This window comes from Carassius gibelio, chromosome A9 (assembly GCF_023724105.1).
Source record: "Carassius gibelio isolate Cgi1373 ecotype wild population from Czech Republic chromosome A9, carGib1.2-hapl.c, whole genome shotgun sequence".
Classification (NCBI taxonomy): Eukaryota; Metazoa; Chordata; class Actinopteri; order Cypriniformes; family Cyprinidae; genus Carassius; species Carassius gibelio.
In genome coordinates this window covers 15,139,122-15,166,698 of record NC_068379.1, presented here as the reverse complement: position 1 = coordinate 15,166,698, position 27,577 = coordinate 15,139,122, and the positions used below count along the sequence as shown (strand labels likewise).

The following is a 27,577-nucleotide window of genomic DNA, read 5'->3' as shown; positions in this document are numbered from 1 at the left end:
AAGACCATGTACATTCAGCAATTGGAATAGTTCAACATTTTGTTTTATTTGTTTATTTGCTCATCCAATTGTTTGTTTCTGCAGTTTCATGATGAATTTATGAGAATTAGATCATTTTTACCCATGGATAAGCAATACCTATGGCATTATGCAGCCGATTGGCTGAGAACATATACAAAGGCATGCAGATATGGCCTACATGGTGCAAAGTAAGAAACAAATTCAGTAAAAATCTTGAACCTTATGTGTTGTCATGACCCTTTTTGTTCTTAAAATCCAAGATACCCCACTGTTAGGAGCCCCTGGAAGGCAACTGTAGTGGAACACACACCCCTCCACTTTCCCTCACACACACACATCTCACCCACCCACCCATCTTTACACCCAGACAAAGACCATCTTTGTTCACCCCGCTGTGCTCCATGTCTTTTGAGATGGGCTGAAACTGCTTGTTAAAATTCGTGACATCTATTTGGGAGAGCGACCCCCTACTGCTCACAGTTTACAACTCTCCCCCACTTCGTCCAGCGCCTCCCCCACCAGCCCTGACAGAAAAGAGGAGCACAGCCTTCCTCATAAGAAAAGCAGCCAAGAATCCCGAAGACAGCCGATGACTTCTTGAATGAGAGAGCTTTATTAGCAGTCAGATTCGGAACAGACCTCCCTCGTGCAAGTTGACAGTCCCAGCAGCCTCAGTGTCAGCATTGGAGACACTCTCATCACTGAAGTCCATCAGAGCCGAGAATGAGAACACCAACTCAGCTCCATTCCCAGGCTGCTCCGCTCATTCAATCAATACATCAATCTCTCAGTTAAACACAGAATGAACACCATCAACAGAGGGGGACAATTAATGCAGCACCTCGTTAGGTATTGGCCCACACTGTTATCAAGATCAACGAGGAAGGCTGTTAAACCAGCATCTTCTCGCAGCTTTGAAATCAATTAACTCCACCAATGGCTTCTAATGAGAAAAACAAAGATTTTTTTATTTTATTTTTACATTGATTTCATCCTCTCAAATGAGTTTGTTTGGGACCACAATGCATTTACTGAAAGAGACAGTCTTGAAAAAGCATTTAATTACAATTTCTAGAGCCATAAAATAGTGGCCCTTATAATCTCAGCAGATAATTTCTTATGATTGGACAAGCATGGGAATATAGGTGACATTAATTAAGAAAGACAGTGTAACTAATGTTCTCCCTCCCAAACGTTGGCCTAAAATTATGATTGCCTGAGGCGACAAGTGCTGCAAGCCCTGAACAAATCAAACCAAGAGGAGAGGAAGCTTGTGGCTGTAGCAGGAAGAACAGTCGCCATGGAGGGAGAGGTGAGACGTGTGTCCATGTCACAGGGACATTCAAGTCTCGTTCCTAGATAAACCGCATCCATCGTGCTGGCTCCGTTCTTCATAAACCTGAGGTCACCTGATCCAGGATGAAAGTATGTTGGAGGACTCTGATGAGCACGAGGGAGGAAAGCACTTCCAGGCTGGTGTGATGGACAGCTAGTGATAGGTGGAGCAAGAGGTTAAAGTTACAAACCGCCCACACCCACAAAAGTACTGCAAGAAAGACACATTTACATTTCTCATTTACAAGAGTGTAACTTTAGAACTGTACCCTCCCTGTGTCACACGTGCTGATGGACATGAACATACTCACACAGAGTTGTGTAGAGAGGAACGTCTTGCATACCTTGAAACTTCAGCTCCCGGGGAATCAACAATAGAGCACAGCAGTGGCGTTCCAAGGAGTACTAATTCCATTTATCATTTTAGTAATAATGTATACATTTTTTCAAAGCTCTGAGGTAAAGTGATGAAAAATTTGTCTGTAGAAGCTACCAGTCAGTATGACTTTCACTTTTTCTTTTTATATATATATTTTCGGAACCTTGCATAAAGAATCACACAGCTCAACATTCTAATAAAGTGGAATCCAACAATCAGACAGTTGCTGCTACTATAGAAATAGAAATGGTTGCAAAAGTAAAGTAAACTGTTCTTTTAAATTGTAATATTTCACAATGTAACTGTTTTTACTGTATTTTTGATCAGATAAATGCAGCCGTTGGAGCATAAGAAACTTCTTTCAAAAACATTAAAACAAAGTGTATCTTTGTACATATTTTAAAATTCTGCTATAAATGTTAAATATATTTTATTTTAGGCCATAGTTGATTACTTCGAGTACCTAGTTCTATATTGTACTGTTGTTGCTGATTCAATTACATCATTTGGAATGCTTCACTGGTCGAGTAGTTCATTCCATCATAACAGACGTTAAAAGATAGTCATGTAGCTTGATCTGCTGTGCGTCTCATTAATACAATCACACATCAATGCAGGAATAACATAATTAGGTAATTTTTGTATTGGGATGTGAGCCTGAAAGGTATAGGCTGACTCTGTGCGTGTCTCTATGACTATAATTATGATGTCTAAGTTCTGGACCCTTTAGACACAGCTGTCACAGTGAAACTATCATCACTGACACCTGCTGTGTCCATATAGCGTGATGATGAGAGGTTGACATTTCTGCACGGACTAAGAAGCTGGTCTGCTGAGGTATGATCACCAAATACTAGCACACACGTTTTTGTATGTACAGTTATCAAGGTAATGTACTTTTCTTTTTTTCAGCTCAGTGAACATTCAGCTGTGCAGAGAAAAAAAAAACAGGAAGATTATTTTGCACTGTTTATTTAATGTAGCTGCTGTCTCACGTTTAATTGGTTTGTCAGTATAATTCTGTCACTGTTTAGGGGAGACCACTGGGGCTGGTTGTCTCAAGGGGAAGAATTTTTTTTTTTCAGTGGTTTATTTATTATAGTTTTTACTGGCCAAAATAATAGGTTTCATGTTTTTGTAATTAATATTTTTTGTTTATTTTTGTTTTATTGATTGCCTTTATCATTTTTCCCATTGCTGTAAAAGGAGCCTCTATTTTTAAGGAAGGATACATTTTCACAACTCACCCCATAAAATGTGACAACATGTGCTATTATTGAAAAAAAAAAAAGCAGAGGCTGAGAAAGGCGTCTGGTGCACAGACAGGTGCATGAAAATTTACGTTGGGGCAGCAACAGGAGAGAGGTGGCTCGGTTTTCCAGATGGTTCCTCTGGAGGCATATTATCTGCTCCATCACAGCTAGCAGGTTGAACCTGAGACTGTTGAAGTGTGTATGGGGGGCTGTAAATACTGCGGGCAGTTCGGTGCCACAATGATGCTCCCAACCCTGCAGCTTGTAAGTGATCCTTACCTGGCCTGTCCCAGCTGTGGGGTAGGCTTTCCACCCCCCTCCGCCAGCCTAGTCATGGGATAGGCCTGCTGCCTTTATCCCCACAGTTTCTCTATCCCACCACAGGATAAACTTACTTCTAAATGACAGGGTTGGCCCGCTCCCCGGGTAGTTGCACCACCAGAATACCTGGACAGGAAAAGCATGTGACATACTTGACTCATGCAACTCTAGATGTGTGGGCATAGGAAAAACAAACAGACTTTTATTAGTTTCACATTTAAACATGAAGGTTGAGCACTTTGAAGTACATGTAATTCTTTTCAACGCCCATATAAATGAATAACTAGCAAGTCCCCTTCCCTTTTTGATTTGCAGCCTTATCTGTTTCTCTGGAGTTCACTAATTACACAGCGTCTACAGTTTCAGTGGGCATGTTTGATATGAGTTTATCTGAGCTGTCCTTCAAGCAATTAAGGTCAGCATCCAGCACTCTCTCAAAAGCATAGTCATGGCCTCGGCAAGCAGTGAACGGATCAGACCTGCTCAGATCAGGTGAGGTCTCTGGTACTAGGTTTCCACTCCTGCCGTCCCACCGTGACAACACACAATGGCTGTGATCAGTGTTGTTCCTACATGACTGTTCACCCTGAGCGACCCGTCCTAATGGGCTATTAATACCCACGTGGCCTTAGATAGATCAGTGAGTACATTTACATGTAAGGTTATAATCAAGCTAAAGCAAGTTTTTACATGGTTACATTACAGTCTTCAGTGTCTGTCCAAGTACATATGACGTAATGCATGATCAGATAATTTATATAGTTGATATTTCTTGCGACCAGGAATTTTGTGATTGACATTTCACAAAGGGTTCAAGTTTGGCGATTCACAACAGAATTAATCAACAGAAAGCCACTTGGTTTGAAAGTGACTTCACACATTGCTACACTATTGACAGTAGAGAAATTTGCCTTTTCACAAATGACGCATTTTTAGGCCAACTTCACAAAATAATAATTGCTTTAGTCACTCAAATAATCACATCCTCTTTTTTTTTTTTTTTTTTTTTTTTTTTTTGGAAAACAGGACAAGACAAAATTATTTTTGTGTTAATCAACATTATTCAACCAATGCCATCAACTAAATATAATTTGTATTGAATCCAGAATCTGTCACTTGATTATGTCACTTAAAGTCCCTGAAGCGTTCAGATGGCGGTAGTTTGAGTCAGTACATTTTAATAAACCACAGAACAGCAAGGCGCAGTCTGTTCCACTCACCTTGAGTTCATCTCAGGTGAGGCTCTTGAACTACTCTTGGCTGAGCAGTCAGCTCATACTATGCGACTATGTGGTCAGACAGTAATAAATGACATGAGTAAAGCATTCCCTCTGCGGTGGTGTGGATTGCCTGAACAGTTTCACTACATTAAGAGTGGTCACATTTAATACACTGTGTGTGTGTGTGTGTGTGCGTGTGTGTGTGTCATCTGAGTCTTGGTGTGATCTGTGACATGCAGTGTTGAACAGAAGATTAACTAGGTGACACTGTGATAGCCAGGCTTCATGAAGCGCACAGGAGTCCTCTTTCAAAACAAGACTCTTCTTCCTCTACTCTCCTTCCCTCTCTCTACAGTCCTTCCTTATCCCTGAGATAAATTTGCATAAGAAATAAGAGTCATGCAGACTGCATTGATGAAATAACACCAACCCACCCAACCTTTTTTATTGTAAAACCAAACAGGAACAAATTTTCTGTAAACGATTTTAAAATTGAAAACGCTGCCTTAAATCGATACATTAAAAACTTTACAGCTATATTTTATGTCTCCACATGCAGTGTGATCACCTGTGGTGGCTGTTTTCCTGGATGCCAGAGGCACAGAATTCAGCATTGAGAAATAAACTTCACTCAGCATGATAACTTCATGGCTATTGTGTCAGATTACACTGCAATTTTATTTGTTTACGGCTCAAGAAATATTCAAGTGACATGCAGCTGCTTCTCCTTTACTCATATATTATTATATAAGAGCAGGAGTGTCACAATGCTATTATTAGTGAGCATCTGATAAATAATATTGAACGGCTCGTGGAATACTTGATTCTTATTGGTCAATTGCACTATCCAGCAATCAGACATTAATTAATATTCACCATCGCCCATGGTAACACAGTACATCAGTTTGCTTGAAACACTTCTTTCACGTCTCATGTATCTAACCGAGGGCTCTCGCTCTTGTTTCACAAACTCATCTCAGTCATGGAATTATAGTAAAAAAAGACCCCAGAGGACTTCAGTATAAATATTATTATAATATTGTTGCAGTGTTTGGCTTGTTTCTACACTGACTGTTTTATACATTATAATGGACTATTTTTCTTAGCAGAAGCTGAGAGAAGTGGCACTCAAATCAATATTTCATATATGTATTTATTTAATGAGTATCCACACAATAAGATGGATAATGCAGTTCAACTGCAAAATAAAACCCTTAAAAGTAATATAGGAGTTGGGAAGAAAAAAGAAAGACGTACTTTGGTGCATACTTTTTGGAATTAGTGAGGAACAAATGACGAGTAGGACCAGGATGTTCGAAAACAATAGCTTCCTCCCCCACCTGGAATTCAGGGAAATGAGAGAAAACCACAGCCAGTAAAAACAGCGACCTGAAGGGTATGAGTAAAAAAGTCAAATATGTAGGGGGCATATTGAAAGAAAGGCTAATATTCAGAAACAACAGGCAATGAAGGCAATATCTCATCATGGCCTAAGAGCACATGGTGGGACTCTCAAATGAGTCTTGATTGTACTGAGCAATTTGGAACTCAGCAGAGCACTCAATTAAGGTGAGCGATTAACAGCGGATCTGACTTGTCCTGCTCCCTGTGATGTCACCGTTCTTAGAGTGTGGCAGCCATAGCAGGTGTCTGATTTGACCAAAGTACTGGCCAGCAGCTTGTATCATTAATAAAGCCCAAGACTCAACCTATCAACACTGCAGTACCCTCCATTTTATGCCATTTTCTCCGCATGAGGCTTTCCTTTTTCCTGTTTTGCTTTTAAATGTAGTCCTATGTGAACCCATACTTCAAACCAACATGCCTCCTGAATTAATTTTGCGGTAGACGTTTCTATGTAACACTAAATGGTACAATAATCTGACTTCATTTTGAGGGGAGCTTTTCAGAAACACAAAATGTGCCATGATTTGGTCTCCAGTGGTCATTTTTGAGAAGATTAAACTCTGCTCTTAAAGTTTAGTCAAAGTGCACTGAGGTTACCTTTCATTAGTCTACTTAGTTTACCATGCATGCCAGATTTGGTGAAGTAATATAGAACGTAAACCAGATATACTTTAGCGTTTCTCTCACAGTTTATGAGAACATAAGCTCTGTGACAGTATAGGGCTTGGTTCTCCTTTTGTGTGAGCTGCTCTAAAATCATGTGTGCTGTTTGCCGAGAGTCTACCAGCGTGCACCATACCTCCTTCAAACGTCTTCCCAGTCAATGGAAAAACAAAGGTCAGGACTCTGGAAATGTCACTCAGTCCCTGGCTTGGCACTTAGAGGTCCGAGGGAAACCAGAGGGGGGGCTTGGCCTTGCTGCAGGTTCCGGGGGGACAGAATAATGTGTCGCACGGCTGCTGCTGCTTCCTCTTCCCCTGGTGGTTGGGGGCAGGCAGAGAGGCACGGTGGGGGCTCATTGTTACACTGCCTTTTCCATCAGCTGTCAGGAGAGCAGGGGGCCCGGCTAAATGGGCACTCTAAAATACAGCACGCCAGGGAGTTGGCCCTCTCAAAAATATACAGTATACCTAGCGAGCAGAAAGGATAGATTTAAAGCTTTCATATTTAATCACAAAAATGACATTTATACGTTATGCATAATAGGGGCACTCATTTTCACTTCTATCATATGTGTTTGTTTGTCAACACTTCTGTTAGGCTTTAGGAATTCGTACTGTGCCATTAACAAGAACACTTTAGCAAACAAAATTATTACCCAAATAGCATTTCAAATCTCTATTCAAAGTCCCAGGAATAGGAACTGCTGCAGTTTCCTAACATCCATAACATTATATTGGATTGCACTGTTAAAATTAAAGGTTCTTTACTGGCATTGATGGTTCCATGAAGAGCCTTTAACATCTACAGAACCTTTGCATTACACTAAATACTCTTTATAGTGGAAAATGGTTCTTCAGATTATTAAAAAAAAAGAAATTAAATCGGTAATTTTAGGAACTGTTCACTGAAACATTATTTGAGGAAACAATGGGAACAGCCACTTTTGAATATTCTATAAAATTTCAAAAGCACTGCATTCTAATTGAGAGAACACACCATCCAGCAGTGTCCATTCACAGTCATACACCTTCCATAAAGGAGGAAACCAGCTCCACTAACATTTACGGCCTTATTTGTTTCGCTTCAGAGTAACTGCAGACAAAAGGTGAAAATACAGACTGTACTTACATGCAACAAAGAACGGAAAGGAGTGAGAGAAACAGAGCAGGGAGTGAGAGAGGGAGAGCGAGAAGGAAGCTGATCAGATGATTATTTCAGCCGAGCAGGATAAGTGGTTGAAACGGAGCCGTGTTTGTCGCTGCGCTGCGGGTGATCAAGGTGAAGAAGGAGAAAAGGGCAGCCACGCCCCCGAGCACACCTGAGATTGCGTTACCTGCCATCTCTCAAGCGTCATACTGGGAGCGTGGAAACCTGAGCGCAGCCACGAGAAGAAATCTGGCCGTCAGTCAAGTGCTTTTGTTTGCAGTTCTACGAACAGGTCGGATCTGGTTTCTCTGCTCCAGAAACAAGGAAGCTAACCAGAAGAACAGCAGAAGACTACAAATTTCCCAGACTAAATCATTAGTCACTACAGACCGACCTCTGGAAACTTGAATAAATTGTTAAAAAAATAAAATATCACTATTTATTTTACCTGTATCAAGGTCAGTGCCAACTTACTTTATATGACAGTTTTTGATTCGGCTGACTTCAATTATATTTACACATTTTTCAAACATTTTTGTAGGTTGTAGAAAAGATATCACAGTATCCTGGCAAATATCGCAATTCAAGTTAGCTTTGTTTTTATAAACACCGTGGGTTCACCTTCATCCAAATCTCAGTGTGTAGACACAATGCCATGGACACAATAATCTCAGGCATGCTTCAAGGTCATATTGAATTCAGAGAGACTTTAAATGATTAAAATACTGAATCAACTATAGACATTCCTGAGGGAGGAAAAATACTTCTGGTGCTATTAAACCGTTTCTTACATGTGTAGATTTGAAAAGAAAATACTTAATATTTTAAGTCATTCAGATGTTATTGTATTATATTCACTTATATTTTGTCATAAATACTAAGTGATTGATGTACTTGAACCAAAATTTGAATGATCTAAATGATCTGAGGAAGATGTTGCCAAAAACACTTCAGATGCATCAGCATGGATCTTTTGATTTGGGCTTTTCCATATTATCCCTCTAAATAGACCCATTAGAAAACAGCTGGACATTACTGGACAGAAAGGATGAGTAAATGATTAGAGAAAAACAAGGCACTGAGCAAGAGGTGGAGGAAATTAGGTAGAAGAGGTCGGTGGAAATTAAGCATCTGATGTAATAGGACACTGTAAGTAGGCAAGTGAAAGCCTCCTCCTTTCTTCCGTCAGGGATAATTGTTGTTTAGATATACTTTTACCCGTGTCTCACTCTCAGGTCGTGTTTATACAACTTGTTATTGTGGTTTCTCTTTGCCTTTTCTCCCTCATTTCCCTCTCCCTCTCCCTCCTCTTCTTTGTACTTTCTTGCTAGGGGAAAATCTGCGAGGCTTGCTCGCCGCTGCCAGCAACAGTTAATCCTTTTCCAAAGCACCTTAACTATGCTGGGAATTCTGCAGATGCTAAATAAAACAACGGGAACAACCATGCACTTAACACCAGCTCATGCTGGCAAGAGTGCCTCTGTCTTCAGATGCTCCGTGTTTTTTTTTTTTCATAAGTAGTTCAAAACAATCTGCTGTTGTGTGATAACTGTGTGTTTCTCTTGAGTGAGCTGGTAGCAGGGCTAGCAGCACCCCCTCTAATCCCATTACAGCCGTTCACCCCAAATTACATAAAAATAAATCAGGAAATATGCAAGGAGGAAATAAGGCATTTCTCTGCATTAGTTGACCAAAGGTGTCAAACATTGATGACCGTCACATTACGAATCAGTTTTTTGTGTTCGTGCGTGTTTTACATGTTAAGTTAGCTGTATCAGTCATGTAAAAAATATACATGCTACCAGCTCACTTTAGATCTTCTCTCTCTCTCTCTCTCTCTCTCTCTCTCTCTCTCTCTCTCTCTCTCTCTCTCTCTCTCTCTCTCTCTCTCTCTCTCTCTCTATATATATATATATACATATACATATATATATACTTTTTTTTTACTTATATATATATTTTATTATATATTATTACTTATATATATATTATATATTTTTTTTAAGTTAAAAGGGACATTATATATATATAAGCTTTTATTTCTAATTGCCATTTTGTTGCCAACTATCTGTTAATCAAATAATCCTGACAAACAATTACTACTAAAATATTAAGCAGCAAAACTGTTTTCAACATTGATAAATGTTCCTTAAGCACTAAATAAGTATATTAAAATGATTTCTGATGTATACTGATTTCTGTTTTTATATACTGTGTTAGGTATGTAAACATGCGCAGTACGAGTCATTTTTAAAGGCAAGCAAACAAACATACATAGCAACGGAGTACATGGGACTGTTGTTGCTGCAATCGCTAAGAGTATGCTAATACACTCTTCAGCAATCCACCTGTCACTCAAGTGGCCACGCCCTCAATTATGCAGAACTTTAAGGTTTAATCATTTAAATGGATGAGTTATTAAAAAATAAATTACCCCTCTCACAATTGTCATGAAGGGCAAAATTAGCTATAGCTATAGACCAAAACCACTATTTGTACCTGGCTGTACAAGTTTATTTTTCTGCTGTAAAGTTGAGCATTTTAACATCGGGAGACTATGGGACTAAGTCCCTTTTGGAACAAGTCTCTAGCAGCCAGTCGATGATTTATAGTTTAATTCACTTTTTTGTTGGTTTTATGAGAGACACCGGAAGGTTGCCACTTGGTGTAAACGCGAAATGTGTCGCGTATACGTGAATGTGAAAAAAAAAAACAAGAGAAAAACGTTTCAGTTTTTTACTATGTTGTTGTCATGTAAACCCAGCCTGAATGTAAAACACACACAAAAACTGTTTCGTAAGGAGACGGTCCTCAATGCTCGACTCTTTTGGTTGTTTGTTTGCTGAAGAAGCTTCCTCCAAAAAAGATCAATTCTTTAAAAATACATACATTATATTTTTGTTGTTCCTGCTGTTGCTAGAAACATGGAGAAGTCAATTGACCTAAAAAATGAATGAGTTTAATATGAGGGATTTAAATGTGATCAAATGCAGCTTAACAGCCACCCCCTTTTATATCAATCTAAATTTCAAAATTTTCTACTACCAGATTATTTTTTTTTATTTATTTTTTTTTCATTTTTTTTTTTTAAGAACATGGGACTTTTTCCTACCCTGAGGTGCATGCATCAATTAGTCTGAGATCAATATGATTCAGTGAACTCTCACGTATGTAGACTGGGTTGGAAAAAAGAGACGGTGGGAACAGGTGTAGTTTCAATACCGCGTTCATTATCCTTGAGTGATGACCTTCAGTGGCATACTGTACTCCTCCGTAATCATCCTTCACTCTCCATCTCTTTCTCTAAATGCTAACTGGAGCCTTTCAAACCAGCCAGTGAAAGGCAAAATTGGCCTATTGAAGAAGTTTATTAGAAATTGATCTACTCTTTTCAAAAGGGGCAAGAAGACTTCGAAAACTTGTACGGACATGACACGATCACAGCACGGTCGCATTCACGCTCTCAGTCGTCCTTTATTTGAAGAGTCACCTTTAGAACAGCGGGTCAGAGTAGCAAATGTGAAAAGTCATATAACGTGTATGCAGTTAATTATGTTAATGTATAAACTGACTGATTTTCATAGCAGGTTGTCTGGCAAATTTAAGTTTATATGTCCTTTTGCATTTATGTCCTCTTACTGAAGCTGCACGGTATTGAAAATGTTCTGAAGTAATGTTAATCTAACCACATGCTCAAGGTTATCTCAGGAAGAGGTTTGTCAAAGTTTTAACTGTGGCCTAGTGGTGTAATATAATGAAGTAACAATACTTCGCTACAATACTTAAGCATTTTTGGGGAGAACCTGTACTTGAGTTTTAATATTTCTGTCAACTTTCACTTTTTTATTCCACTATATATTCTACTATATTTCCTAATTAAAATGTACACATTTACTCTGATACATTTCCCTGAAGCTGCAAGAAAGCAGGTTTGACAAATCAGTGGTCTGGTGCTTGCAAGTTATTATTCGGAATGCACATAAGATTAAGAAGCAAAGTGATTGCATGGATGCGCATTGCATATCAGTGCAAGGCCAGCATTTCTGTTAATAAAGCATATATCTTTTTATTTTATTTTTTAAGATAATGACTGATCGTTTCGCTAAATAAGACCCTTATTCCTCATCTGGTAGAGCCCTTTGAAGCTGCACTGAAACTGTAATTTTGACCTTCAACCATTAGCCATTGAAGTCCATTATAAGGAGAATAATCCAGGAATGTTTTCATCGAAAACCTTCATCTCTTTTTGACTGAAGAAAGAAAGACATAAACAGTGGCTGTAGAAACACATTTTTAAACTGTTTAGCACCATGGTTTTTATGCAGCATGGGATAGTGTGTTATTCTGCAAGAAAATCCTTTTATTTCTGAGAACACTATTCTTTAATTTATACCACAGCAGAAAATGGTCAGTTATGAACTAAACATATATCTTGCAGAAGTCCTTTTGACACCCTAAAATGACCTTACACTACCCAATATTCCAACCCAAATCATCACCCATTGCCTCCTTGATGATGTTGCAGTCTCATTGGAATAGGACGGCCATTCATCAACTGTCAGAGATCCATTTATCTGGACCATCCATTGTACTGAAGCATTCGAAAGTGAATACAACTATTTAAAAACAAATCTTCATGCGTTTTCAACAGCCACTGTGCAGGTTTCTCTTCGTGAGGTTTGGTTAGCAGTGACTGAAACACAGCTTTACACTCAACTGCAAGTCTGCATGGAGAGGATCTTGAGACTCCAGCAGCTTCAAACACCTGTCTGCAGCTCGGCAGTGGCTTTTTTACAGCTGCCATTACAATACAGTTCATTTGTTTGACAGAAACTTTCCTTATTAAATCTTTATCTTACTAAGATCTTAAGTGCTCTGAGTCACTCACAAATCTTTTGACGGTTCAATAATCTCTGTTTGATTTAGAAAAATATTGTAAGTTTTGATGCCTTTTGCAAGACATTGCATTGTTTCATGCTTTTCATCTTCAGAAAGATCTTTCTTCCTCACCATATTTCATGAGAACTGTGACTTGCTTAATAATGTGGAACCTAAGAACACCTGGCAAACTATTGACCAAACCAGTCTGAGATTTATACCAGTTACCTGAAATTATGTGAAAAACAACACAAGCTAAAATCTGACTCTTTATTGTACCAAAATCCTATTTATATGTCACTTGCATAATTATATATATATATATGCTTAATCATTCTCTGCCGGCAGGAGGGGTAGCGATCTAAGATTCCCTGGTAATGGCTGTACACAAAGCAGAGAAGCTCACAAACGCTGCTTATCATATCATATATAAAATTAATAATAATAACAATAACAATGAATAAAAATAATAATAATTGCTGCAGCCATGATATTAAAATTCAATACTAATTCACCACTGGTTTCCTCTAGATCTCCCTGGGTATAATGGGGCTTTTCAATTAATGAGCAAAATAGGTAATCATAACTTGTTGTTACATGTTACTATTTTGATCTACAGTACAATGAAAATTACACATGCACCCATGACAAAAACATTAATTTTGAATCAGTTCTGTTTATTTATTTATTTTTTTTAAACTTCTGTTCCTAATAAGTAACTAAGAGCATTAGGGGTGTGAGTGTATGTTGTCAAAATATCATCATATTATATTAACCACAGACTTGATTTTACTCATGAATTGAAAAACCCATTAGGGAAATCTCAGGGGACCCAGTGGTGAATTAAACCAAAGGTGGCACAGAGGTACTTCTGAAGTGGCATTCAGGCATCTTTACACTGATTATAACATGTAAAAAGCAATTATATATCTGATAGGGACTGAGGTGGGTCTGACCAGGCATAATATAGTCTTAGTGTTTTTGAGGCATTACGTCTTTACACTGAATTTTGAGCGGGCATGAACAGCCTTAGCTTGGCTGTGATAAAGATATCTTTAGTCTTCCAGGTTTTGACGTCATGGGTGCAGCACTCTATATCATTGTTTTTAATGTATTTGTGATCAAATAAATGCAGCTTTGGTGAGCATCTTTCACACACACACAAATAAATAAATAAATAAACTTTGGAACTAGTGTATTTAGATCAAAAGGTGGGAAATTGTTTTGATTCAAACTGAATGCAATTTCAAAGGGCATCAATAGTGTCAGTACCTAAGGTCAATGTTACAAATGGACCCTCTTTAGCTGTGATTTTGGTTATCACTGAAAGCTATATTTCTGTGACCCTTGTAAAAAGGATCCTGTGTCCATCACAATGATATTGTAATCTAGTCCATCTAAATGGCCGAGTCTGTTGATCACTCACTGTAAGGGTTGTCAAAGGTCAGCTGCAGTAAGAGCTATCAGTGACATCCAGAGGAAACTGAGTCGTTGTTTCTTATGGTCACCTCCTGACCCCTCATTAACCCTATCTCCTCTACTTAAAATAAACACCAAACTGTGTGTGTGTGTGTTTGCCAGTATTTTTGATTGAAAGAGACATCTGTGTATTGCCTACACTAAAAGATTTCTCGCTTAACAGTGTAAAAGGATTGGCTTTTTTGGCAGAGGCCTCGGGTATTGGCTCTGCGCCTCAGAGAGAAATAACAGCTTTTCCTCAGCCCTGCAGAGAAATACTGCCACATTAGAAACAGAGGAACTACAGCAATTTAAACAGATCCGCAGCTCGGTGTAAATAAGTCCATCAGCCATAAAGTCATCACTGTGTTTAAGGTTACTCTTCACAGAAACTGCATTACTCTCTTTTTTTCTGCAAACACATCAGAGGTGCAGGGTCAGAGTAATACTCATACGCACAAGGAGCTGACTGAAACAGAGACCAGCATGTGCATGAATCACTGCAGTAATAGCTCAAAATACACAGCTCACACTTTCACTGAGAGGTTGGCCACAATGCATGTTTGTGTTGTGAGTAGAGGCAGATTATTCTGAAGATGAATTACTTTTTATTATTGCTTTAAAATTGAAAAAAGATGCAGGGAAAGTTAAAAGTCATCCACTGATTTTTTTTTTTTTTTTTGAATTACTCTTTCTGAAAACAGTGTGTGAATGCAGAGACTGAATTCTGTTTATTAGGGCCAGATCATTCAAATCCAATTAAAGTGAATGCCAATATAATATGACCAGTTTATACTCCAAAATTCTGTACAGACTGATCTTTTAATTGCATGAAAACATAAGACAGAAGTTTAAAGGTTTATAATACAAACTTTAAATATTGTATTCAAACTCACATTTGAGCTTTCATGTTTAATTATTAATAATAAATGAAATATAGAATACATTATTTAATAAAATACTATATTTAAAACTTTTCATGTATAGACTCAGGTACAGAGTGCAAGCATACAGCATGTGTTTAATTCTTTGCAAAATCATGAATTTTTCTGGTGTCACCAAGTCCAAGCCTATTCAAGTTCCCCACCAATGTACCACATAATGTAGCATAATAAACAGTATAATAAACAGTATACTTTTTGTTAACTGCTTATCACTTCTTAGAAGTAATAAAAAAATGTTAAATAACATTTTAACTCTATTTTGGTGTTGTTTAAAGTATAATGAGAGTATCATGACATGAGCATATTGTTACAACCCCTTCACCCCAATATCCAATAAACACACACTCACACACTGAAAGGTGGCTGATCATTCTGATTAATCTGAAGGTTGAGCTCAATCTAAATGTGGTTTGAGTGTTAGAGGAAAGTAACCACTAGGGCTAAAAAAACCTTTGTATATGAACACAGGGAGTCCATCTATATGCAAGAGCTGAAACAATTAGAGGAAAGCTGCTTATTATTCACAATACGAGTGCCACCTTGCTCACACCAGGGGCTTGTCACTGCAGACCATGAACTAACTCAAAATAAATAAAAAAAAATACAATCTATATGTTTACTGCTATTGAGCACAATGCACTGCAAAACAAAGAATTGTATTTTGGTAGATGTTTTGAGTAGATATCTGTGAGTTTTATGTACTTTGTAACTTGAGTATATGAACCTGAGTCTTGATGTGGGGGGATCTCATTAAAGCTTGCTATAGAGCTGATCTGATCCAGAGCATGATCTGAGCCAGAAAGGCCATGTGTTCAGTGGTAAGCATGAAAGGTGCACTGAAGCTAGTACAGACACACATAAGCTTTTTCAGTGTTAGAGGCAGAACAAAAAAAAAAATATGCAACAAATTTCTGTGTATTCTGCCAGGAACCTATGCATGCATAAAAATGAGGCTCTATAATGCATGTAAGCAAACACTAGAAAGAATAGGGAAGTAGGAGAGAATGAGGGACATGGAAATAGACAGGGGGTGGCAGCAGCAAAGAAGCAGTTGTACAGCAGACAAAAGAGGACACAGAAGCGGGAAGTAAGTTGCTGAGCTAGAGCGCCCAGTGCTGTGAAAACGAGGCAAAAAGCCCCATCCCATTACAATGTCATTTCAGCCCAGCACAGTCTTTAAGTAATAACACTCAGTGGGGTGTGTCATTATCACCCATAACCCCTCTGCCCTCAATCCGTCACACAGTCCTCAGGGCAGGTACTACAACTGTCACCGACTGTCCACGCTGACTCCATCCACTTCTACAGCTTTAGCCCAAGCTGCTGTGCATGCTTCCATATCCTTGTTTGTCTTGATTAAAAAAGGGGCCCATACAGCCAAGAGCAACAAAATCAATGACCAATCCATAAACATAAACATCTTTTATTGTTGTTTCTTTCTGTCTCTCGCTCCCTCTTTCAGATGTAAAAGCAACACAATCAGACGCAGTCAAAGTTTATCCCATCACATAATACAGACGCACAGTGGGACTCCAGCAGCGGTAAAACACAAACAATTCTCAGGCCTATTTTCTGACCCCTGCTGAGAGGAAGGGCACCTTTTGAGATGGGTCAAACTAGATGCAAGAAAAAAATAATTTACAGTTAAAGTTGTCATTCTTTTTGTATATTTGCTACAAGTTGTTTTCTAGGTGCATATCTGATCTCAGACTGAAAAATGGGAGAAAGACAAACAAAAACAAAGGCAAATCAGAACCAAATAGGATTGTAAAATGACACAGTAAATAGATTTTTGAAATAGCTAAAATCATTATGGCGGCATAAACGAATTCAAATCTGTCTTTGTGATAGAATACCTATTATGCAACTGATATTCTTATTAATTTGTGTTCAAATCTTCATTCGCTATGACAGGCAGGACGAACATATTCATATTCTTTATTGGATTTGTCCAAAAACCTGAAGCACTAACTTTGACTAATTTTTTTATTTAAACAACTCACACGAGAGTCGAATGCAGAGGTGAGGCTACTCGAAGTATAAAGAAGCGGAAAGAAAGAAATGCAGAGTGCACATTAGAAAATGCATTACTATTAAGAAGGTTACTAATAAACTTATTAACTTACATTTATTAAAAGATTGTTCGCTTGAGCTATAGACAACGTATGCGGATATACGTTTGAGTAGCGTTCATTTCAGGACCTGGACAGCTCCTCAAAAACTTCAGAGCGCGTCTCATTTATCTCTTCAGTTGTATAATATGCCACAAAACTATGGTTTCTGATATAAAATGACAAAATGACTTTTGTGGGAAAATCGTGAGTATTGCAAATTCCCTTCCTGTTCGCACAGACTGAGCTGTGAAATTCGCCGAACAATTGGGATCACTGTTCGTCTTCCTCTCGCCTTTCCCCTCAATTAGCATAGTTCGTTGTGGCTGATTGACTACCATAGCCGGGCCGGGTAAGTGCTTTTGTCCTCTAATCATATGAGGACAGCAGGGGTGACAGGACACAGGTGAGGCCAAGACTGGAATAGATTTATAGTATATTTATAAGGCTAAGCATGGGAACTGAAACATGCCTACATCTCAGAGACCTTTGCCATTTGTATAATTCAGAAATCAAAACCAATATACTCTTGATCTATAGACTGCCGCAATATGGTTACTAGCCCAAAACCCAAGCAACGGGACAATCCGGGACACGGGAGAAACTGATTGTGAATGGGTGTTAGCGCCCCGCTGATCTCAATTAGCCCTTGTTGACTTCGCGGAGGATTAAATTAGCCGTATAAAGTAAGACTGAGCCCTCACTTAAACTGAGGAAATATTGATACTAGACTGTCCATATGTTCATGATATTTTGAGTCTACATTCAAAATATTCCATATTTAATACAGAATTATTTGATTAACTTTGTGAACAGTGGTATTAATATAAAGTTATCTTGTAAAATCAAGTGGAACACTTAATTAAAATGAGGAAAACTCCAATAAATCTCTTTCTACTAACTACTAACCACACAAATGATAAATGTAGTTGTATGTGATGTTGACAGGAAGAAAGACAAACACTGATCTCTGAACTGAGTACAACTTACAACAGCATATGCCAATAAATTCAAGCTCACTCTTCACCGCAGTGCTAAAACTTTAACATGACAATCTCTTTTTAATTCCCAGCAGAGCTAGAAACACAAACAAGCTTCCCCATCTTTCAGATTGTTTGAAAACTTAGAAGAACACAGTTTCAAAACTACTCGTTCCAATCAGGCCCATGCAGAGACGACAGGAAACTGAAAATGCTGACAAAAATGACCACCAAGTAAACTTGTTACAAATTCTGAAAAGACTACTAACTGTTTTTAATTATTTATGTTAAGTGAACAAGCATATAACCTAGTCTAGAAGAGAAAAGTCAGTGGGCATAATTTAATTCAGTAAGCAAAACCATTCAAAAGTCTCATATCGCCTACAAGTCAGTCACCATTGGGTTAAATTGAGCAAAAACTACGAGTTATTAATCTTCTGAGAGGCAACAGGAAACAGTGGAAATACTGTAGGCAGATGCGTCGCCGCGCCCTGATTATTATTCCCGCCTGTCGCTTTGCTGTAATGAGCGCGCGGCCGACTGTTGGCGCGCTGATTACCGGTCCTTGGGGATCCTGTGTTTTTCTTGAGTAATTGATAGTTAGACTCCGCTCTAATTAAATACGCCGTCTGCTTCATTGATGTAGATTTTTTGCACCAGGGAAAATGAAATGGGCACGGTGAAGGATAGCAGGTCTTTACGTTTTATGAATCGTCGTGAACCCCGAACCCCCCATCTTACGAAAAACTAGACTGGATTCAGAACGCATATGGCAAAAATGAAGACAGAAATGAGTGCTTAAAGTAGCTACCTACAGTCATTTTAGTTCACTATCTTGAGGAGACTGGGCATCGTTTTAATAAGCCTTCGGAAAGTTTCTCTTCCCTTCCCTTTTCGCACAAGAGAGGGCATTTGAGGTGTTCTTTTCCCACCAAATCCCTGGCCGCTTCCCGGGACGCTTTGCTTTTTGTGTGGTCTCCCGGGTTGTCTTGCTCTGTCACTATAACTCTGAAGGGTTGCCCCGGTTTCCCGCACACCTGCGTGGCTGCCCGGTCTCTTCAGGAATTCGCTGGGGCTTGTAATCAGCTTTGTGGAGCCATTGAGTGCACGGCTCAGTGAAACTTCCCAACCTCACAGCGCGCTGGACCGCTGAATGGGAGTCACAGCGTGGGGCACCTCTCCAAGCTGCGGGCCTGCCAAATTCCAGCAGAGTCTCTCACAATCATCCTTACACAGACCTCTCTGCCGAACACGAGGACGAGAGAAAAAGAGAGGGATGGGGAGAGAGACAGACAAAACAGACTGTTAAGGCACGGAAGGCTAGTTTATTACACAAGCAGTTTGCTTCATATGCGCCTTGAAAATTCATATAGCCTTGCAATGGTCAGATAGCATTTTTTTCTTAGATAAAGCAGTCTATACTTTTTTGAACAGCAGTCGTTTTATAATGGTAATTGGATTCTCGGTGATGAACAACAACACGAGAAAACTGTGAAAAGCAATCCCACGGGTGCATCACCAAATTACTCCACTGAGTTTGCACTTCCGAGAAATAACGCAATTCAGACAAAAATCGTATTCAAACTTATAGGGCTGAATCTGATTTACATGCGACAATACCCGAGCCCCTGTTCTGTGTTTTCCGCGGGTAAAAGAGACTGTTGGTCACGGTGGGGACTAAATAATTTATAATTAGCTTAAAGACAGCAACATTATTTTGGTAAATAAAAGTTTGAACAAAGTTGCTTTTTCGTGGCGTTCTGCATACATCCCTAAATTACTGCTCCGGGATCACAGGCTGCAGAAATTACGGCGCAGCATCTCTCCTCTTGGAAGGGCGCAGGATTAAGAGGCAGCAAGATTGTTAAACATGTCAACGTGTAATTGCACGATAAGGCCCTCGCGAGGAATTTATTGGCCCAGTTGCTATTTCTATTCCTCCCTAATCTCGTTCAGCACATTCGTTCCGTGCAATCTGTCTCCGTAATCTTCTGTGACAGAGCGGCGACCAATAGCAGTGTACCGGGATTTTTGGAGAAGGGAGAAAATATGCAGAGGCGTGATAAAGTGATGCTAATTATCCCCATTTAGGACAGCGAGTGCAAGAGATCGGGAGTTTTCGTACGAGCCAGCAGTGTTGATGGTTTCCCAGCACAGAATATATCGGTGGCTACAAGATAAGGGTATCGCAGGTTGAGACGATTTATTGGTTCGAGGCCACCGCCACCCCTCCCACCTCGAGCTCCATCCCATCCTTTTCAATCATCCCACCCCGCGTGCCTTCCCCTCTTTTGGCGGGGTAGTAAATTATTTTGGTTAAATTTACCAGAACGCTTCTCTTTAACCTGGCAAGTGCCGTGACTTGGTTCTCCGCCTCTCTATTTTCAGCGCTAATCCGTGTCGTTTTTTCGTCTGCAGATAAATGCAAATGGATTCTGAGTGGACCTTCTCATGTTGTGTCATTAGTGGAGTGTGTTCAGAATTATGGGCAGTTAAATTTAAGATTTCATGAATATATATATATATATATATATATATATATATATATATATATATATATATATATATATATATATATATGTATATATATATATATATATATATATATATATATATATATATATATATATATTTATTTATATGTGTGTGTGTGTGTGTGTGTGTGTGTGTGTTTGTGTGTGTGTGTGTGTGTGTGTGTGTGTGTCGGGGAAAAAAAAAAATCCTATAATGGAAGAAAAAATTATTTAAGGTCATGCTGCACCAATATCGTTCTCTTTATGATGTACCCTATATTACAGTTCTAACACTCCTGAGCCTGTTCTGCTTCATACTTATTTCAAGTGTATGAAGTGGCACTTGCAGACTTGAAGGCCTCACATGCGCATCCCAACAAGAAAAGGAACAGTGTGTTGCGGGACTTCTGACACTTGTTGCTAAACTAGCCCCAGAGAGACAGCAGGTAACTGTAATAACCATTTTCTGTCCCAGGGGTCACCGTCTTTTGTGTGTTCAGCCACAAAGGTCTTATAATAACGACTCGGTTCTTCAAATGCAGGGAATCACGAATAAATGACACAAAACAAACTAAATAGTAAATAAAATAGCCAAGGAAATAACACTTATCAAATAATCATAGATTACAGTGTTAATTCAGAACAGAAATATGTAGATTTGATTAATCGGTGGACCTACTCAAATTTCTACTTCTATTTCCTGTGAATTAAACCTACTTTTAAGAGAAAAACGTGGGCTTTTCATTACACCAAATAATGGGAACATCTTGATGATAAACACGCAGGTGTGCTGTCTAACAGGTGAATTACTTTTCAAAATTGTTACTAACAAATCTACTCACACACAACTAATTACGAGCCAAATTTACTCTTGTGGTTAAAAAAAATCAGGCTTACTATAGAGGTAAAAACGTCAGTTTAACAAAATGTGAACTGAACTGTAAATATTTTTTTGATGGACGAAATGACATTTAATCCCATTTCAGTTCACGAAACATTAAGCAAGTGGTCAAACCAGCCCTTGCATAAATGATACGCATTTAAAGATAGTTTGTGTCAATGCTTCAAGTACTCAGAATTATACACCTTACCAAACAAAGTCTGCAATGGAATAAGCAATGGTGAATTGAGTATAGACCTACAACTTAATTATAAATAAATATAGACCTGAAGTCTTGTATCTTAAGTAGCGTTTAAGTATCCTGATATTTCATTAATGCAATACGATATTAAGCTTGTTAACGCATCTTCGCGTTTTTTTGAATGATAATTTATGTATTATTAGTGTACCTAAGCAATCGGTTGATTGTAAAAGGTAATTGCGAATATTTTTCTTTTTAAAAAGAGTCACACATTTAAAGCACATTTTGAAAAGTACATTTAAAAACAACATTAAATGTCTACAGGCCTATATAATTCCCCCCTATCTAATGCATATTCATTGCAAGAAATTATTCAAGTTTCTAAGACGTGTAAGCTCAAGTGTGACCTATTTAAAATACATTTTCAATGTTTTGATGCTTTCAAAGATCTCATTAGCAGCACGTTAATGCTTATAAAATACACAGAAAATATAATGGTCTTAAAGCAAAATAAAGCAATATCTTCTGACTGATATTTTGTCTTCAATCAACGAAGAGAAAGTGTCCATTAGATAGAGTGGTCAATCAAACACGTATTAAATGACAAAAGTCTGATGAATTGGATAATAAAGCTAACACCAATTTAGAGCAGAGTAACTTTTTCTCCAATTTTATTTAGACCATGAATCAACGCAAGGTTAAGATTTAAACTGGCAGGAATGCAGGTCATAAATTATGTACAGCAGCAGTGACGTGCCAGTATTTTGAAATATTAAAACGTATTCACAATTTACAAGAAATATTACAACATAAATCTGGTACATTAATTCAAGTGTACAAACGTTTTGGTAAATGTAATAAGCAGAAAACTCTGTATGGGCTCTCAAAAACATTTCATTGCGTTATTCACGCTAGATTTTTGTTATTATCAATTCAAGTCAATTTGCACAGAAACTTAAATATTTAAAGAATAACAGTATGTCGCATATTTCTTGGCGTGGCCAGAATATTTAAAATATTTAAACAATGTTTTACTGAAAGTGATACAGTTGATAAGATCTCAGTTTCTCTCCGAAATGCAATCGAAACAATATTTACCTTTAATTTACAAGAACATCATAAAACATTCTGTACAAAAGTAGTTCAAAGACAATCTAAAAAAAAAAAAATTGGGTAAATATTTTTGGTGGAGTGTTTCTGAATGCGCGTTACCCGTCACTTTCCATCAGCTGTTTCAAATATGCGTCAATGGGACAGTTCCGTTAACTCCGGCGGTTGTGCTCTGATAGTGCTGCGGTAAGGCATGCAGTCTGCTCTGAACTGACGGATCCCCGGACTCGCCGGTCGGTAAATACATACTAATCATCTCTCTCAAGTCTCCGGGGCAGGGGCCTCGGGAGTGTGTGGTAACCGGAGGGCTTATATTGGGTTCGGACTTGACGAGCGAGCTCAGCGTCCCGATTGCTGCAGAAGAAGCGACGCTGGAGTTCTGATGCTGCGTGTACGATATCCCGCCGTAGCCAGACGGAGAGGCGCTCATGTAGCTCTGCGAGTTCGAGATGGGGCTGTACTGAAGAGCAGTCATATCGTAGCGGTGCATGGGCTGAGGGTTGTGCGGGTGATGGTGATGAGCGTGGTGATGGTGAGACCCACTACCTGGGTGCTGGCTGTAAGCGAGCTGTGCCTCCTGCATCATCGCAGCCGCTGCTGCCGCGGCGGCCACCTGGCCGGAGTAAGTGCCGTTCGCCCAGCCGTTCATGTGTGCATAGCCAGCGCCGGCTGAGCCTCCGTGACCCCCAGGACTCTCCAACCTCTGGCCGACCCCTGCAGGACTCATCCCAACCCCAGCACCCGCACCGCCAAGCAAGCCGCCAGCCAACGAATACTTGTCCTTTTTAAGCAGGGTCTTGGTTTTGCGCCTCGGTCTGTATTTGTAATCCGGATGCTCCTTCATGTGCATGGCTCGCAATCGCTTCGCCTCATCAATAAAGGGCCGCTTTTCAGCCTCTGACATCACCTTCCACTCAGCTCCGAGTCTTTTGCTAATTTCAGAGTTGTGCATTTTGGGGTTCTCCTGGGCCATTTTTCTGCGCTGGCCCCGGGACCAGACCATAAAAGCGTTCATGGGTCTTTTTACGCGGTCTTGGTTGGCTTTGCTCCCCGAATTTGGACCCGTTTGCCCCGGATTCGTGTTGGTCTGGGGTCCCGGGGAATGCAGGTCCGTTTCCATCATCATGCTATACATTCAAGTGGCTTAGAAGTACTCAGCTAGCAGAGAAAAAGCATGAACTTTCTGCGCTCTCTAGTCCGCTTGAAGCAGGTGCCTCACAAACCAGCGGAGTTCCGGTGAAATGTGGAATTCAGCTTATTCCCAACCGTTTGCTGTTAGTTTCGGGGTCTCCTGTAGCCTGTTTAGTGTCGTGTCCGACTGCCGTTTCACATCCACATTAATTGAACGTGCGTTTGAGTTACTTTTCCTAGTGGAGTTGAAGAGTTAGTTAAAGCGGTGGCCATATGATGCGTTTTGACAGCGATTAAAATGAGCGAGCAGCCAATGGCGTTCCAGTGAGGAGCGATTTGCATGGAGTTCGGTCATGTGACGTAGACAACGAGGAAAGAACTAGGCGGGGTGCACAAAGGGTCAACACCGCCCCCTCTAAAGTAGAGTAAATACTGAGGTAGCAGTTTGAGCCTTTTCAATGGTTGCAATAAATGACCAGGAGGACAAATGGTAGATTTTATCCATTTAGATGACATTACAAGATGCGATCTAATTCTTTATAATAACTGTAATAGCTCCAATGCTCCTGTCGTGACGTCTTGCCAAATCTTTGTGCGTAAAGGGTAGCCAACTACTTGTCAGATATGCATGCTGAATGACTGATTACAAAACAGTTAAAGGAAAAAAAATAAGTCGAAATTATTTTTTCATAAGTGCACTTTCTAAAATAGGATTTCAAAAACGTCCGTATAGGCTAAAAACGACCGTAATTTCATTTTGCATTCGATTCACATCTCTCTTTTTTTGCCAAAAAAAAATCACCACACACAATTCCCTTCATAAGAACTTTATAATTAGTTATTCTTTGAGTGAAATAATATAAAATCACACAATATTTTAAGAGGTAAACAACACTATTTTAAAAAGAGGTTTTCTAAATCGAGGACACTGCCGTCTGGTGGTGCACTGCTCAGATTTTGAAACGCGTAAATTTGATGACTGTAAATTGGAATAGACTGGAAAACTCTAAATGTCTAAAGTTTCTCCAAATAAAAAGACAACAGATTGAAGGCAAACATGAAGATGATGTCTAAATGAAAATCAGACTGTTGTTTTTATTTAACTAGAGCAAGGATAATTGTGAAATATTTAAATTTTCACATGTGAGCCAATCGTATGACCGATCGAGAAAATCGTTCATGAAAGACGAGACAAATATATTCTTGACCTGAACCGCAAAATTATAATTTTGCCATCACGTTTGATTCCAATATATGCATAAAATATATAACTTGAATACATACTCTGTAGGAATGTTATCATATTTTTGAAATGTTACAAGAACGATATACTAAATCAAATAAACAAAAACATGTTTTAAGATAAGGGCTTTTCATTGCCCACGTAACAACAGTTTAGATGTTTTTTTTTTCATTTACCCAGTGATGGTGTCTAGCCAATCTTTAATGTTGATAAAATAATTATTTTCTTTGCCATGTATTTTAATAAAAAAATACATTATTTTGAAAAACAATCATTTTATTAAACATAGGCTACTTAAGATGGCACATCAATATGAAAGTTTTTTTAATGTGTTTTACCAAAGCAAGCTCCACCAGCACTGAGCAATAATATGACCAATAATTATATAATGCTATTAATTTCAGTAGATAGTATAGAACGTATTTGACTGGTTTTAATTTAAAAATGTGCCATACAAGCTAACCATAAAATGTCAATTTGAATTTAATTTAAAATGTTGTCATAATAGTTCAAAATATTTTGTTAGTTTTGTGTTAATGATTAAGCAGATTTAATAACAATAATAATAATACTACTACTACTAATAATAAAATAATTAATATTCCTTCGGATGAGAGCGCTAAACCACATTGTGACCTCCTGGAACAACGTACCTTGTCAGTTCTTATTTTGCTCCAGTGTCGCGCTCTTCACAGGGTCTTTGTTTTGAGCGCGCTGGGGGCAATAGGGCTCTGTTAACACACGTGCGAGAGCTGGGGTTACAGCAGTTATCTAAAACACAGACGATTGTAGCATAAATAAAAAAAGAAAAGAAAAAATAAAAAGAAGAAGAAATTAGAAAAAGAACGAAGAAGACCTAAAAGTAAAATTAAAGTGAAAGTTTAATAGTAGTAGTTACAGGTGCTTGCGACAATCCAGTTCACAAAACATTATAAGTAGGTGATGAGGGATGGAACAAGGGGACGGGAATATAATCTGCTCTATGCAATTTAAGATCCCAAAATAACAATAAGCGAAATGTAAACTGATTATTAAAATGATCCAATTTAATAAAACAATTATATTTTTTCATATTTGTAGTCCAGGTCTTCTTTTGACTATGAGCTTTCAGTGTTTGTATAACTGTTCATTACTATGGCCATTTCACTGCAAAATTGAAGCGTGCTAAACTTGTTTGTTGCTGTAGACTTGTTTAACCTAATTTGAACGTTTAAGTTCTTAGTGTGGCTTTACTTGACTTAACAAGGACTGTGGTAAGACGATGGCTTAGACGCTTGAAAATGATAGGCTATCCTGTTAAACAAACGATAGTGACAGTGTGATGATCAAAGGTCCAACTAAAAGTTATATTCCTCATAGTCACTCAACCTAAGTTATTTTAATTTAATTATACTTATAACTTATACAGGCAACAAAAACTGGGACAATACGTTTAATCAACATTATATAGATAGATAGATAGATAGATAGATAGATAGATAGATAGATAGATAGATAGATAGATAGATAGATAGATAGATAGATAGATAGAGAGATAGATAGATAGACAGACAGACACTGCCTCACATATTTTAATATAGATATTTGATACATTTAATTAAATAGCCTACTGAATTCAAACTTTTACAATTAAATAAAATTATTAATTAAAAAATATTATATATATATATATATATATATATATATATATATATATATATATATATATATATATATATATATATATATATATATACACACACACGGAGGAGTGAGTTTGTTTGCCCTTGCAGGTTGACTTTTAAAGCTGCAAATGTAAAACGTAAAAGAAAACCTTAGCTGGCCAAACTGGCCAACTTCCATCAAGAATTGCTCCCGCTTAAAATAAAATAAATAAAAAAAAAAGAAGAAAAAAAAAATAGTTAATGCGATAAACACGAACGCATAGTCAGACTATCTCCGGATTGTTGTTGGGGAAAAAATCGCGTAGCCTACATCATGACAGACGGTACATCATGCAAACAAGTAGCTCAGTAAAACTGACCGCAGCTCTCTGTTAACAGGCTTTATGGCGCAGTTCGTACTTACGCACGAACTTCTGTCTTGCTGTTAACCAGTTAGTCAGACGACGTCGTCTCAATATATCACGCTTCCAGACGAGAACATTAGCTTACAATTTTTAAAATGTCCAAAAGTAAGCCTTTCCCCATAAGAGAACTACATACTAATCTAAATCTTGTTTTCAATTCTTACTGCACTGTCCTTCATCTGCAGTAATGTAAAATCGTCCTTACCGGTTCTATCGCTGTCCTAACCCAGCCAAAGCCACTCGCCAGACCGCCATCCTTGCTAAAATCTACGCTTAGTGTGCCAAGGCCAGCTATACCCAGCTCCCAGTCCCAC

General features: G+C 38.5%; 1 protein-coding gene across 5 annotated transcripts; it reads right to left on the bottom strand.

The window, feature by feature from the left end:
• Nucleotides 1-354: 354 nt before the first annotated feature.
• LOC128019720 (transcription factor Sox-1a) lies at nucleotides 355-27,577 on the bottom strand. 5 transcript variants are annotated; one of them, XR_008185238.1, is made up of 4 exons: nucleotides 22,924-24,251; nucleotides 18,932-19,358; nucleotides 5,787-7,066; nucleotides 355-3,435 (listed from the first exon to the last, which is right to left on the bottom strand). XR_008185238.1 is itself a non-coding variant. In XM_052605886.1 (2 exons), the coding sequence occupies exon 1, from the start codon at nucleotides 23,954-23,956 to the stop codon at nucleotides 22,946-22,948; it is 1,011 nt and encodes a 336-aa protein (XP_052461846.1). In that variant the 5' UTR covers nucleotides 23,957-24,251; the 3' UTR covers nucleotides 16,433-19,358; nucleotides 22,924-22,945. The 5 variants fall into 5 exon arrangements, 1 of the variants encoding a protein (XP_052461846.1); XR_008185239.1 differs by lacking the exons at nucleotides 355-3,435; nucleotides 5,787-7,066; nucleotides 22,924-24,251 and adding exons at nucleotides 25,849-25,966; nucleotides 27,469-27,576 and having other exon boundaries at nucleotides 16,433-19,358; XR_008185241.1 differs by lacking the exons at nucleotides 355-3,435; nucleotides 5,787-7,066; nucleotides 22,924-24,251 and adding exons at nucleotides 25,849-25,926; nucleotides 27,469-27,567 and having other exon boundaries at nucleotides 16,433-19,358.